Source organism: Mauremys mutica, chromosome 24 (genome assembly GCF_020497125.1).
Source record: "Mauremys mutica isolate MM-2020 ecotype Southern chromosome 24, ASM2049712v1, whole genome shotgun sequence".
NCBI classification, from domain to species: Eukaryota; Metazoa; Chordata; order Testudines; family Geoemydidae; genus Mauremys; species Mauremys mutica.
In genome coordinates, this window is record NC_059095.1 from 68,915 (window position 1) to 84,864 (window position 15,950).

General features: G+C 40.0%; 1 protein-coding gene across 3 annotated transcripts in view; it reads left to right on the top strand.

Annotated features, from left to right (window-relative positions):
* Positions 1-846: 846 nt before the first annotated feature.
* Positions 847-15,950, top strand: part of TPM4 (tropomyosin 4) — a 33,754-nt gene continuing 18,650 nt past the window's right edge. Inside the window, exons 1-2 of one of the 3 annotated variants that reach the window (XM_044998565.1) lie at positions 847-1,457; positions 11,388-11,513. In XM_044998565.1, coding sequence (XP_044854500.1) covers positions 1,344-1,457; positions 11,388-11,513 — 240 coding nt within the window. In that variant the 5' untranslated portion in view covers positions 847-1,343. The remainder of the gene's footprint in view (positions 1,458-11,387; positions 11,514-15,950) is intronic. The other 2 variants (XM_044998564.1, XM_044998566.1) reach the window with 2 other exon arrangements.

Sequence of the window (15,950 nt, forward strand, 5' to 3'; positions counted from 1 at the left end):
CACTGGAGGTTTTTATGAACAGGATGGACAAACACCTGCCAGGAATGTTCTGGTTTACTTGGGCCAACCTCAGTGTAGACAGGGAGTTCGACTTGATGGCTTCTCAATGTCCGTTCCAGCCTTTCATTTCTGTGATAGTCCAGATGGTCATGAAAATAAAGAGCATGAGATAATTTATTTAGACGTAGTCCCTGCCCGTGGGAGAGTTTAAGAACCCCTCCTGTATGACAAAAATGGACCCAAACATGCTTTTGTCTCCTGAATGTTAGATGTTGCCATTGGGCAAAAAGCATCTCTGGAAAACACACTTTATTAATATACATAAAATGTAAAAACTAAAACTTTCCCTCAATCATATTAAAAGATAATAGTTTATGAATGGAATCAGATTAATTGACAAAATACTTGACACTTCAACTTTACAGCATTATCTCCCAAATGAATTAGCAAATATATATTATTTCCCCCAAACATTTAGGGGGAGAATTTTCAAAGACCAAAATGGCCGGTAGGTGCAAAACGAAAGCCTTTGAACATCCCCATCTTGGGTACCAAATCTGCCTTCTGTTACATATATGAAACGTCTATTGAAAGATTATTTATAGGAATTGTACCAGGCTAACTGAAAGCAAAATTTGGGACTCTAAGGGTTTATGATTTTTATACCTATAATTTTGTTATGCATTTCACAACATATCAAACATAGGATGTCTGTTTCCCATAAGATACATGTTTTTACTAGTTTCTCTTTTATGTGCAGTCATTGTCTCAAGTTTTCTGCGCATGAACATTTTTCAGTTTCTAAATCCATAAGGATCCTTCCACTTCCTCCAGATGTTATTCTGCTTGCTTGTTATGAATGGGAAGCCAGACCATTTTCCATAACCCTGTGGACTGTTTAAGTGCTCTACAAACCAGAGCTGCTAATGAGCTTTGTTTCAAGCATATGTGTTCATATGTCAACACTTTTGCATATGTCAGAAGGTTAAAAATGGAAACATTTTTTTCCTTTAAGAAAACAGACACCCAAATAAGGAGACGTCTGAGCACTTAAGATTCCCCTAGTGAATCGCTTCCAGCTTGTTCCTTAGAAAGGCTTCACGTGAAAGGTCGGGTGGGAGGGGGAGGCGCACCAGGGATTTGGGCTACATCCAAAATATTGAGTAAGGGTCTTTGAGACTTTAAAGCTAACTACAACCATTCAAGGGTTCACTGTGCTGCACACCTATAGCAGTGCTCTACTACTTTCTCTACCTATTTTTAAGACTGTTTGCTACAAGTTTGTTCTTGCAAAGCTTTTCTTCTCTTGTGTGTGAGAGACACAACCCCATCCTCCAGCAAAAATGGAAGCCATCAAGAAAAAGATGCAGATGCTGAAGCTAGATAAGGAGAATGCAATTGACAGAGCTGAACAGGCCGAAGCAGACAAAAAAGCAGCTGAGGACAAGTGCAAACAGGTGAGTAGGAATAAAAACAGTTGTATATCTACACTGTAGAGAAAATTGTAACAACATATTAAAAATGTAAGTAGCATATTTTTGTGATGGTGAGAAAACAGAATAATATTGTTAGGTCTCCTCTATTTTTCTGCATACACTCTGTTGAAGTATTTTGCATTTTGGTAATATATTTCATGCATGCAGATGGAACAATCTGTTAACTTGTACTATTTGCTCATCCATTTTGATTTGGGACTCAGTAAGGTCAGCACCATTCCTAGACTACTCAGTGTACTTCAGAGAGTTCTTTTTTTGAATCCTACATGATTCCTCATTTAATTTCCTTGAGCTTGCACCTTCCTTGAAGAGACTAGAGCTTTATATCTTAAACAAGGATGACACACAGTGGTAGAGCTGTTAAATTTTTCCTAGGCAATGCCCGATCATGAATTAAATCGAACCTTGAGGCAAAATTAATGCAGATCACCTCAGTGTGAGAAATGTCCTGCATTTGAGAACCAATTGACAGTGACCACCTACTCCGGATAGTATGGTAGGATCTCTGTTATTGGGAATAATCAGAAATATTGAATCCTGAAATTGAGGTAATGGACTAAGATATTTGTGTGAATTGATCTTATGTAGAAGTCCAGGAATGCATTGCTAATGCTGTATTTGGGATTTTTAAATTGGCAGAGTACACAGATCAAACCACAACTGTCTAATGCAGTAGGATTTAGATCTAACTCAAACATTTTGAGTTACTTGGGTGTCCTTTGTTACAAATCACTCCTCTCTAGTGATTAAATATCTCAAAACAAAAAGATCATCATAGCACAAAACATTATAGCAAAGACTAATAGGTTTAGACACAAAAAAATATTTTCCACAAACATGCAGTCATTGCTAAATGTGATTGGAAGAGGATTACAATATGTTTATTTGTAACCCGATGCACCAATGAGTAGTGTTGGAGTGCAGGCACCGTACCAATACTAACAGGGATTTTATATTGACCTTCAGATTAAGGTCAGCACTTCCTGCAGAGCTTCTGAGCATAAGAATGGCCATACTGGGTCAGACCAAAGATCCATCCAGCCCAGTATCCTGTCTACCGACAGTGGCCAATGCCAGGTGCACCAGAGGGAGTGAACCTAACAGGTGATGATCAAGTGATCTCTCTCCTGCCATCCACCTCCACTCTCTGACAAACAGAGGCTAGGGACACCATTCCTTACCATTAATGAACTTAACCTCCATGAATTTATCCAGTTCTCTTTTAAACACTGTTATAGTCCTAGCCTTCACAACCTCCTCAGGCAAGGAGTTCCACAGGTTGACTATGCGCTGTGTGAAGAAGAACTTCCTTTTATTTGTTTTAAACCTGCTGCCTATTAATTTCATTTGGTGGCCCCTAGTTCTCATATTATGGGAACAAGTAAATAACTTTTCCGTATTCACTTTCTCCACACCACTCATGATTTTATATACCTCTATCATATCCCCCCTTAGTCTCCTCTTTTCAAAGCTGAAAAGTCCTAGACTCTTTAATCTCTCCTCATATGGGACCCATTCCAAACCCCTAATCATTTTAGTTGCCCTTCTCAGAACCTTTTCTAATGCCCATAGATCTTTTTCGAGATGAGATAGTCTCCGTCTTATTTAATCTTTTTTAAATGATTCCTAACATCCTGTTTGCTTTTGACTGCCGCTGCACACTGCGTGGACATTTTCAGAGAACTATCCACGATGACTCCAAGATCTTTCTTGATTAGTTGTAGGTAAATTAGCCCCCACATATTGTATGTATAGTTGGGGTTATTATTTCCAATGTGCATTACTTTACATTTCTCCACATTAAACTTCATTTGCCATTTTGTTGCCCAATCACTTAGTTTTGTGAGATCTTTTTGAAGTTCTTCACAGTCTGCTTTGGTCTTAACTATCTTAAGTAGTTTAGTATCATCTGCAAACTTTGCCACCTCACTTTTGACCCCTTCAAAGAACTAGATTAGTAAGACATGATTTCCCTTTACAGAAACCATGTTGACTTTTGATCAACAATTTATATTCTTCTATGTGTCTGACAATTTTATTCTTTACTATTGTTTCAACTAATTTGCCCGGTACTGACGTTAGACGTGTCGGTCTGTAATTGCCGGGATCACCTTTAGAGCCCCTTTTAAATATTGGCGTTACATTAGCTATCTTCCAGTCATTGGGTACAGAAGCTGATTTAAAGGACAGGTTACAAACCATAGTTAATAGTTCCGCAATTTCACATCTGAGTTCTTTTAGAACTCTTGGGTGAATGCCATCTGGTCCCAGTGACTTGTTACTGTTAAATTAATTAATTCCAAAACCACCTCTAGTGACACTTCAATCTGTGACAATTCCTCAGATTTGTCACCTATAAAGGATGGCTCAGGTTTGGGAATCTCCCTAACATCCTCAGCCGTGAAGACGGAAGCAAATAATTCATTTAGTTTCTCCGTAATGACTATCGTCTTTAAGCGCTCCTTTTGTATCTCTATCATCCAGGGGCCTCACTGGTTGTTTAGCAGGCTTCCTGCTTCTGATGTACTTAAACATTTTTTTGAATTTTTGACTAGCTGTTCTTCAAACTCCTTTTTGGCTTTTCTTATTACATTTTTACACTTAATTTGGCACTGTTTATGCTACTTTCTATTTACCTCACTAGGATCTGACTTCCACTTTTTAAAAGATGCTTTTTTATGTTATTCCTTTTTATATTCCAGACTATAATTTCTACATAAGACTAGTTCAGAGGGTCAGTACTACTTAAGGCCCACCAGTTTCACCCCGAAGACCAGGCACAAAAGAATGCAATTCTGAATAAACACAGAATGTTGAATAATAATTGTAGCTGAAATGCTTCACAAAATCAGTGTTTTTGCACAAGTTTTGATGGAGGAGAGGAAAGGCACCCTTTATCTGAAAATGACAAGGAAGGCTGCGCAATCCCAGTTGTCTATACAAAGTTGCTTAAAGGAGGGATTTAGTTTAAAAAAACAGATAGTGGATACTGAAGCTTTCACATTTCTGAAGATTTTCTTGGCTCGATAGTTTTACAAAATAGCAGAGCTAAATGAAAAAGTAAAAGGATTGATTTGAAAAGGAAAAAGCTGCATCCAAGTGAAAAAAATTAACTGATTTTTAATTGAAGTTATATTTAAGTTTACATTATTTGCTTTAAAAATAATTTTTACCATCTCAGTCCATGTTCCATCAACCTAAAACCAATAGTGCATGTAGAGACCTGGTGGGAACAGAATTTAAAAATATAAAGAATCCACCATGATCTCTGCTTTTAAAGAGGTGAAAAAAAATTCCAATTATTCCTCATTTATAGTATTAGTGATATAACAGGAATACTCAAAACGTTCTAAACACTGTATAACAACCCTTATGCATGCACATTATGATCAAGTAATTAGACTGCATCATGTACTATTTTTTTTCCACACAACCCTACTTCATTCAGTGCACAAGATGTATGGTGCTTAGTGAATGGGTAGTTATTCACTATTTTCTTTTATCTTCATCATTAAGTGTACCCAATTCCTGCAGTGAATACAAAATTATTAACATCCTCAGGAGCTTTTCTATGGTGCTCTCCCATAGTAGCCAGACTACACATGCTCCATCCCAACACAATGCACAGGTCTGCTCACACATAAGAATGCTGAGGGGATGAAATACCCTCACTTTCTCTGTGGGGATGATGCATATGCAGTCTGATCAGCAGTAGGAGCTGTGAGAGGCTTGAGCACGCTCAATGATGATGGAATCTTTGGAGCTTTCTAGCTGCTAAAATCAGACTCTGAGCATGTGCGTACTGTGATTTTTTTTCAAAGACTTATAACGTTGTCAAATTTGGGTAGATTTTCAATGTGCCCGCAAAAGGTACATCCCGGACATAAAGGCCACCTACCCTACCAAATTTCAAGTTCTTGTTCCAAAGCATAGGGCACTAGAGCTGCTCAAATAAAAGGTTTGTCAGCATTTTTAACAGGGGCAAAATGATGTATTCTTCCATATTCTCATTTTTTGGAGCAGCTGAACTGTTTTGGCTGAATGTTCCCAAAAAATTCAACCTGCAGTAGACACATGGCATGCAAAATTTCATCCCAAATAATTAAAATTTGGCAAAGTGATAAGCAACAAAAACAGTTTTATAATGGAAAGTTTTGTAGCTGAAAATGAAAAAGAAGCTAAGAAATATAAAAGAAAAAGCCTGCCCAATAGTGGCACAATGTGGAAAATCTGAGAACAGGACTCAGATCTAAGCCCCCACTCTGATGTCAGCAGAGTCTGACAGCATGGCTTGAGATAGCAAAAATTCTCTTCTCAATTACACCAGTATTAATCCAGAATGACTACCTCTACTTCTGTAGTTACTCTTGAATTACACTGGTCTAGTCTAAGGCCTGGTCTACACTAAGGGGGGGGGGGTGTCGAACTAAGGTACGCAAGTTCAGCTACGCGAATAGCGTAGCTGAACTCGAACTACCTTAGTTCGAACTACTCACCCATCGAGACGCCGCGGGATCGAAGTCCGCGGCTCCCCCGTCGACTCCGCCACCGCCATTTGCGGTGGTGGAGTTCCGGAGTTGACGGGAGCGCGTTCGGAGTTTGAACTATCGCGTCTAGATTAGACGCGATAGTTCGAACTCCGAGAAGTCGAACGCTACCCGTCGACCCGGCCGGTAAGTATAGACGTACCCTTAGAGAGCAAAATGTATTCCCAGCATGCACAGCACAAAGACGAAATTACCATTGGGTCACTTTAGAGTGACTTATCAAGTGTACACAGGGAATAATAATGACAAGCTTCTGACGGAACACTGTCCAGTGTTCTTTCTGCTAGAAAAAAGATATATTATGGGCCTTTGTGCACAGAAGATCTGAAGGGGAGGAAACAAACAGCTGAATGAAAGAAACCTCCAAAGGAAAAAAATCTTTATACTAGGGCTGTCAATTAATCGCAGTTAACTCACGTGTTTAACTCAAAAAAATTAATCATAATTTAAAAAATTAATCATGATCACTTGCCGTTTTAATTGCACTGTTAAATAATAGAATATCAATTGAAATTTATTAATTTTTTTTTATTTTCTACATTTTCAAATATATTATTTCAATTACAATACAGAATATAAACTGTACAGTACTCATTTTATATTATTTTTATTACAAATTTCTGCACTGTAAAATGATAAATAAAATAGTATTTTTCAATTAACGTCATACAAGTACCATAGTGCAATCTCTTTATCATGAAAGCGGAACTTACAAATGTAGATTTTTTTTTTAACATAACTGCACTCAAAAAAACAAAACAGTATAAAAGTTTAGAAACTACAAGTCCACTCAGTCCAACTTCTTGTTCAGCCAATCGCTAAGATAAACAAGTTTGTTTACATTTACAGGAGCTAATGCTGTCTGCTTCTTATTTATGTCACCTGAAAGTGAGAACAGAGGCTCACATGGCAATTTTGCAGTTGGCATTGCAAGGTATTTACATGCTAGATCTGCTAAACATTCATATGCCCCTTCATGCTTCGGCCACCATTCCAGAGGACATGCTTCCATGCTGATGACGCTCGTTACAAAAATGTGTTAATTAAATTTGTGACTGAACTCCTTGGGGGAGATTTGTATGTCTCCTGCTCTCTGTTTTACCCGCATTCTGCCATATATTTCATGTTCTAGCAGTCTCAGATGATGATCCAGCATGTTGTTTGTTTTAAGAACGCTTTCACTCCAGATTTGACAAAACACAAAGAAGGTACCAATGTGTGATTTGTAAAGATAGCTACAGCACTCGACCCAAGATTTAAGAATCTGAATGGCTTCCAAAATCTGATCGGGATAGGGTTAGGGTTGCTTTCAGAAGTCTTAAAAGAGCACACGCCGATGCAGAAACTACAGAACCTGAACCACCAAAAAAAAAAATCAATCTTTTACTGGTGGCATCTGACTCAGATGATGAAAATGAATATGCGTTGGTCTGCACTGCTTTGGACTGTTACCAAGCCGAACTCATCATTAGCACAGACGCATGTCCTCTGGAATGATGGTTGAATAGACATGAATTTTTTGCACATCTGGCATCTAAATGTCTTGCAATGCTGGCTACAACAGTGCCATGAGAACGCCTGTTCTCACTTTTAGGTGACATTGTAAACAAGAAGTGGGCAGCATTATCTCCTCCAAATGAAACAAACTTGTTTGTCTGAGCGATTGGCTGAACAAGAAGTAGGACTGAGTGGATTTGTATGTGCTAAAGTTTTACATTGTTTTATTTTTGAGTGCAGTTATTTTTGTACATAATTCTGCATTTGTAAGTTCAACTTTCATGATAAAGAGATTGCACTCCAGTACTTGTATTAAGTGAACTGAAAAATATTTTTTTTTATTTTTACAGCGCAAATATTTATAATAAAAAATAAATATAAAGTGAGCATTGTTCACTTTGTATTCTGTGTTGTAACTGAAATCAATATATTTGAAAATATGGAAAATATCCAAAAATATTTATATAAATAGTATTATATTATTAACAGCACGATTAATTGCAATTAATTTGTTTAATCATGCGATTAATCGTGATAAATTTTTTATTCGCTTGACCACCCTATTTTATACACAGTAATACACATATCTTTTGGTTATGATTTTTGGGGATACTTACATGCCCCCCAATCACTATAGTATCTGAGTGCCTAGTTAAGTTGTCTTCAATGTATTGGGAACTGAGGATCAGAGAAATTCAATGACTTAGAAGGGTGGTAACTATGGCGTTCATGGAAGGAATTTTTATTTGCTTTGCTTTGTCAAGGGTGTTATTCCAAATCCAACAATTTGACCTTTTTAAAATTGTAGTTTTTATTATTTTCCAAGGGCATTTAGATTATAACATAGAGTATAATGGCACTAAGGGAGTATTATGATCACCTAGTCTGACCTCATAAAAACCTCAGATTATAGTATTTCATGCTGTCATCCTGCATCTAACCCACTAAATTGAAGTCAATTAGTGTATCATTTTTAAAAGTATCCAGTTTTGATTTAAATATTACCTGTGATGGAGAGTTCACCACACCCCTCATCTGTTTCAATGGTTAATTACTTTTACTGCTAAAATTTTTATCTCATTTCTAGCTTGAACTTTGCTGACTTCAATTTACAGCCGCTGGATCTTGCTATACTTTTTTCTGCTATATTAAAAGAGCCCTCTAGCAGCAAATATTGACTCCTTACGTAGGTACTTATAGACCATGATTAAATCATTGGTTAACATTTTCTTTGATAAACTAAATATCTTGCACTTCTTTAGGGCTCAACTTAGTATAAACCACAAACATTTGTGAACTGTCCAGACTAGTCTTTATAAAGGCATTAACTATGATAAGTCAATTGGCAATAAAAAAGGTAAAAAATGCTAGCAAAGACAGCCCTTAGTCTCTCATTGTAAGGTTCATTTTCCAGACCACAAATCATTGTTGCTCTTCTCTGAATACTCTCAAATTTTGCAACTTTCTGTTTAAAAAGTGTGGAGACAGTATTCCAGTTGTAGTCTCACCAATGCCATATACAGAGATAATATAACCTTACTCCTGCTCAATATTCCCATTAATATAGCCTAGTATTATATTATCCCTTTTTTCCACAGCATCAAGCTACTCTGAGCACAAGTACAGAAATGTATAACAATGTGCATACACAACATGCTAATCAAAATCATAAAGATATCCTCCAGGGTACAATTAACAAAGTAAAAGAACTGCACTAAAAATTAACATACACATAAAGGTGGTATAAATTAACTGTTTTAATAAATTGAACTTATTCAAGGGATGAGTTAAACCATCATTCTCCCCAATGAATTAACTATTCCCAGGATAGAACAGAACAAAGGTGGTATTATGAGTTCAATGACAGATCAGACAGTCTGCAGGCACACCAGTTATGTTATCAGCAAGAAGTCTCATGATAATAGAAATTCTCCAGGGAGCAGGGGGCAATTTGTCATCTGGCAGTCTCCCAGCAGGATATAAATAGCACCATTTTAGAATACAGTATGGATTTATATGGTATGGTCAAGTGATAATGAGATAAAATGGAACATACCTTGGATGACCCATATGTCCCTCCTTCCATTGGAGAACCATATATGGTTTAAAGCTCTGAATCTTTAGGGAAATAATGTTATGACCATCAAATCTAACAAAATAACTATCTCAGTGAGTGGATGGTACCTCTGTATTTCAGATAACACATTTGCACTGATCATATTCAACATATTTCAAGCAATGCCTCAATTTACCAGGTGAAGTGTAGCAGTGCTTGCTAAGGGAGATATGGACTCTAAACTCTACTCAATACCTGTACTTCTGTGAGTCATTCTCTATCCTCATGCATATGTTAAGGAGACAATACATCCAGTGTTGTATTTACGTATGGACCAAGTGGGCTATAGCCTATAAACAAAGGGCAACACAGTCCAAAGAGTAAAAGACATACACCACATTTATTTTTCATATTGTTTCAAATTTATGTTTCATTAAGAGTCTCCCTGAACTCAGGGATACTGGGTATAATGCATTTTTCCTATATACATGACATTTTCTTTATTATCAGGATTCAATGACAGTACTGTAGGTAGAATGCCAGTGATGGGGACAAGCTTGTCCCTGCCTTCCCTGAGGAGGAGCACACTATGCTAGCATAATTTTTTATTTCAGACCAGGGCAACATAGACGGTTACTCTATCTATGGATGTATGGGGTCAGATTCTCAACTTGTGTACTTTGTCATAGCTAAATTGAAGTGAGTGGAGTTATGCCTACTTACAACAGCCGAGTTATAGAATCATAGAAATGTAGCACTGGCAAGGACCTCAAGAAGTCATGTAGTTCAGCCCTCTATGCTGAAGCAGGACCAAGTATACCTAGACCATCCCTGACAGGTGTTTGTCTACCTTTTCTTAAAAGCCTCTTATGACAGGGATTCCACAACCTTCCTTGAAAGCCTATTCCAGTGCTTAACTATCCTTATAGTTAGAAAGTTTTTCCTAATATCTAAGCTAAATCTCCATTCCTGCAGATTAAGCCCATTACTTCTTTTAGCGGACATAGAGAACAACAGATTACCATCCTCTTTATAACAGCCCTTAACATATTTGAAGACTGTTATCAGGTCCCCACTCAGTCTTTTCTAATATTTTAAAAAAATTTCCTCATAGGTGAGGTTTGCTAAATCAGTTTAGAAACATGGATATAGCATGGTTTCAGAATAGGCAGCAGGTTTAAAACAAATAAAAGGAAGTGTTTCTTCATACAACACACAGGAAACCTGTGGAACTCCTTGCCAGAGGATGTTGTGAAAGTCAAGACCATAATAGGGTTCAAAAAAGAAATAGATGAATTCATGGAGGATAGGTCCATCAATGGCTATTAGCCAGGATGGGCAGGAATGGTGTTCTTAGCCTTTGTTTGCCAGAAGCTGGGAATGAGTGACAGGGGATGGATCACTTGATGATTACCTGTTCTGTTCATTCCCTCTGGGGCACCTGGCACTGGCCACTGTCAGAAGACAGGATACTGGGCTAGATGGACCTTTGGTTTGACTCAGTAGGGCCATTCTTATGTTCATTATGTGAATGCCAAACAGCCTGCTCAGCTGCCATGTTAGGTTTATTAGCATGGTGTAAAACTGTGTAGGCTACTTGACATCTAAACAACTGAAGTTACACAGTGACTTTGAAAAATCCACAATTAGGTATCTCTCCATAGCATCACTTTAAAAACATCTTAACATAATTTAAAACAAATAGTAGGGAGAAGTCTTTGGCTATCCTTATCTATAAGCAGAGCAACCAATGTGTCAGAATGTTCACAACTTATTTTTCTTTCTCAAAAGGTAGAGGATGAGCTGGTGGCACTGCAGAAGAAGTTAAAAGGAACTGAAGATGAACTGGATAAATACTCAGAAGCTCTCAAAGATGCTCAGGAAAAACTGGAACAGACTGATAAGAAGGCAACAGATGTATGTATCTGCACAGAATGCAGATGTGTAAACTAACTAGAAATGGTATATTTTACAACACACAGTATATCGGTTGTATATTTGATTTAGTGTTAATTTATTACAGTAGTTTGCCCAAAGGAAAAAGGCAGAGACAATTATGTCATTGTTGAGGTACATAACTCCCCACCGCCACAAAAAAATGATATTGGTTATCTAGGGTTACATCTGTTGCTGCATTAGGAAGCTTCCTGCTGATTCACCAGCACAAGAGTATCCTAAAACCCGCTTACTTATACCCAAGAGATGCTCCCATGTAGGACTATCAGATATTTTAGAGCCATTTCCTGTATGGTTACCCCTCCCTGTTATTGGCAGAAGGAACATGGTGGGGTTATTTTTTCCTGTGTGCACTACTTTATATTTATCCACATTAAATTTCATTTGTCATTTTGTTGCCATTTAGTTTTGTGAGATCTTTTTGAAGTTCTTCACAGTCTGCTTTGGTCTTAACTATCTTGAGCAGTTTAGTATCATCTGCAAACTTTGGCACCTCACTGTTTACCCCTTTCTCTAGATCATTTAAGAATAAGTTGAATAGGATTGGTCCTAGGACTGACCCTTGGGGAACACCACTAGTTATCCGTCTCCATTCTGAGAATTTACAATTAATTCTTACCCTTTTTTCCCTGTCTTTTAACTAGTTCTCAATACATGAAAGGACCTTCCCTCTTATCCCAGCAGTCTGGTTCCACTTTGGTTTAGGTGGAGCCCATCCTTCCTGAACAGGCTCCCCCTATCACAAAAGTTTCCCCAATTCCTAATGAATCTAAACCTCTCCTCTCTACATCATTGTCTCATCCATGCATTGAGACTCTGAAGCTCTGCCTGCCTACCTGGTCCTGGCGTGGAACTGGGAGCATTTCTGAGAATGCCACCATAAAGGTCCTGGATTTCAGTCTTTTCCCTAGCAGCCTAAATTTGGCCTCCAGGACGTCTCTCCTATCCAGCCCTATGTCATTAATACCTACACTTACCACGACCACCGGCTCCTCCCCAGCACTACATATAAGTCTATCCAGATGCCTCGAGAGATCCGCAACCTTCGCACCAGGCAGGCAGGTGACCACACAGTTCTCCTGGTCATCACAAATCCAGCTATTTATGTTTCTAATGATCAAATTTCCCATTACTAACACCTGCCTTTTCCTAGTGACTGGAGTTCCCTCCCCCGGAGAGGTAACCTCAGTGCGAGAGGATACCCTAACACCATATGGAAGGAGGGTCCCAACTATGGGAAGGTTTCCCTCTGCTCCCGTTGACTGCTCTGCTTCCCTGGGCCTTTCATCCTTCTCAACAGCGCAGGGGCTGTCTGACCAGAGGTGGGACAATTCTACAGTGCCCCAGAAAGCCTCATCAACATACCTCTCTGCCTCCCTTAGCTCCTCCAGTTCCGCCACCCTGGCCTCCAAAGCCCGTATGCAGTCTCTGGGGGCCAGGAGCTCCTTGCACCAAATGCACACTTACACCACCCGCCCACAGGGCAAGTAATCATACATGCTGCAATTCAGCGCAATAAACTGGATAGCCCCCACTCTACTGCTGGGCTTCTGCCTGCATGGTCTCCTAGTTAATGAAAGGGTTTTGTTTAAATCAAGAAGTTTTGAATGTAGTTTAGTTTATAGTTTTAAAAAATAGCAAGGGGCCCTTGCCCCCTTCCCACTCCCCTTCCAAACTCCCTTGCGAAACTCCCTGTTAGCAGCCCCTGTTCGTAGCCACATATCCGTTTTTAGGTATGGTTGCCCAACCCTCCCGGTTTTGCCGGGAGTCTCCCAGAATCGGGCTCTATCTCACGGAGGTTACTGAAGCCAAACTGGGAGATTTTAGGTGCTAAAAGTCTGGCGGCGCAGTGGGGCAAAGGCAGGTAAGCACCTCCTGGCAGGAGCCTGCATCTCACACCCCCACCCCCACCCCAACCCCGTGCCCAGAGCGCCCCCCCGCACCCAAACTTCCTCCCAGAGCCCGCACCCCTCATCCCCTCTCACACCCCAATCCCCTGCCCCAGCCCTGAGCCCCCTCCAGCACCCAAACTCTCTCCCACAGCTTGCACCCCACACCCCCCTCCTTCACTCCAACTCTCTGCCCCAGGCTCAGCCTGGAGCCCCCTCCCACACTCCAAACCTTCAGCCCCAGACAAGAGCCTGCACCCCAATCCCCTGGCCCAGCCTGGTGAGAGTGAGTGAGGGTGGGGGACAGCAAGCGACAGAGGGAGGGGGGATGGAGTGAACGGGGCAGGGCCTTGGGGAAAGAGTGAGGCCTTGGAGCAGGGGGCAGGGCAATGGTGTTTGGGTTTGTGTGATTAGACAGTTGGCAACCCTATCTTTGGGGGATGCTTTTTACAGTTTGGAATCCTGTTTCATTAACACTGCGTCTTAAAATGAAAGCATCTGGTGAAGGAGGTTACCAGTGCTGGATTGCTAGAGATGTCTTTTCTAAGATATCAGTGGCTTTTGTACGCAATCTGCACATTCAATAAATAGTACTTAAGAAGAGAACAAATGAAATGCTGACTGACTTGTGATTAGAAAAATCGAATGACCAAACTGCACTAGGAAAATAGGAGTCACCCTAGTGCCTGTCATACAAAAGTCCACCAGTCAATAGTTATTTGCTTTTCTCCAAACAATCTGTGTTTTAATATAATATGGTTCCTGTTACTCAGTATATATAGAAGGGATTAATCTGATCATCTGTTCTTGATGTATGCATTGCGAGATTGCTGCCTACAACGTTTCTTCACTGCCTTGTTTAGTCTAGTTGTGAATTATTCCAGTGATGGGGCTCTAACTACTTCTCAGACTATTCAACAGTCTTTAAACAGACCTAATTGTTAAGAAGTATTTCCTGATATTTTATTGGTCAATTTCAAACCATGTCTGCTAGGCAAACCCTCCCTTGTCTCCTGTTTTCACCTTCAGAGTCCCTGAATTACTGTTGGGCCCAGGCTATCCATATTTGGCGTGAGGAAAGATTTTAGGTACTAAAACACTCAACCCTGTAATATTTAATTTATCTTTCTCTGAAACCACTCTACATTAATGAGATGTCTCCAGTATGGGACAAGTTGCCAACCTAAGAAGTTGGAGATTTAAATTCTAGAACTGCTTCTCTCTGATGGCAATATTGATATACCGCCTAGACTAGGGGTCCCCAACGCGGTGCCCGCGGGCGCCATGACGCCCGTGGGGGCATCTAAATGCGCCCACATCCTGGCCGGCGGTGGAGCGCATTTCGGCGCAGACAAGTGACGTCATTAAGAGGCGTCACCGCCAAAATGCCGCTGAAATTCGGCGGCATTTCGGCGGATGCTCCACCGCCGCCACGGTCCTTCGTCTGGCGCCCGCCAGACTAAAAGGTTGGGGACCACTGGCCTAGACCATAGGGAGCTGGGGAGGGAGCGCCACCCAGCTCCGCTTCTGGCCCTAGCTGCCAGCCCCGTCCCCAGGGCCCTGGCTGCCAGCCCCAGCCTTGGCCACCTTACCCCATCCGTGTCCCTCTCCCCTCCCAGAGCCATGGCCTCACTCCCAGCCCATGGAGAGGCACAGACAGAGGTAAAGGGGGATGCAAGGTAAGAAGTTTGGGGACTACTGTCCTAGACCAACAAGACATATACATATTTAATTAAATATAGTATTTTCCTTCCAGATTATTAAAGAAGTGATTTAGAAAAACCTATCCATATAGCAGGATGTGTACGTGCTTTTTGATAAAACACTTCTAGATTATGGTAAAAATGTTATTATCTGACTTTATAGCAAAAGTTTGTGTTAACTTTTTTTCCCAAGACCACTATATTGTCCAGTATTTTTCACCAAACCTAAACAGAGGATGGATTAAAGAGCAGTAATTCAAACTGTTTCACATTTAAAAAATACATTTGCACTGTTCTTCATAGACAAAGTGGAATTTCAGAATGTCAGTTTTGGATTCAATGGCCAAACAAACTGTAAATTTGACTTTCCACATCCCAATTTAATCAAAGCTAAACCACATTAATCTGCCACATTAATCTGCCTTTATGCCATTGGAGAATCCTTCTGAAAGATTCTGGCGAGTCACAAGAGGCATCTGGGAGATGTGAGGACTCCGAATTAGTGATCTGTCCCTTTGAAAATTCTTGCAGGATTGGGCTATCTTAAATATTAATATAACTCAGTACTGCAAGATGCCTACTACATTTTTTCACTGTGATGGGAATTCCATATTTAAAAAATAATAAAATAATAATAATAAAATCAAGAATTGCATACATGATAGGAGTCCTAACAACAAGAAGAGTTCATCAGACCAGCCCCTACAGTTTCCACCATGGACCCCAGATTGTCTCCCTATTTCCTGTTTTCCCCCCTCTCCGCCCAGTCTCAGAGAGCTATATAGAAGTAGTAGAAAACAAAGTGG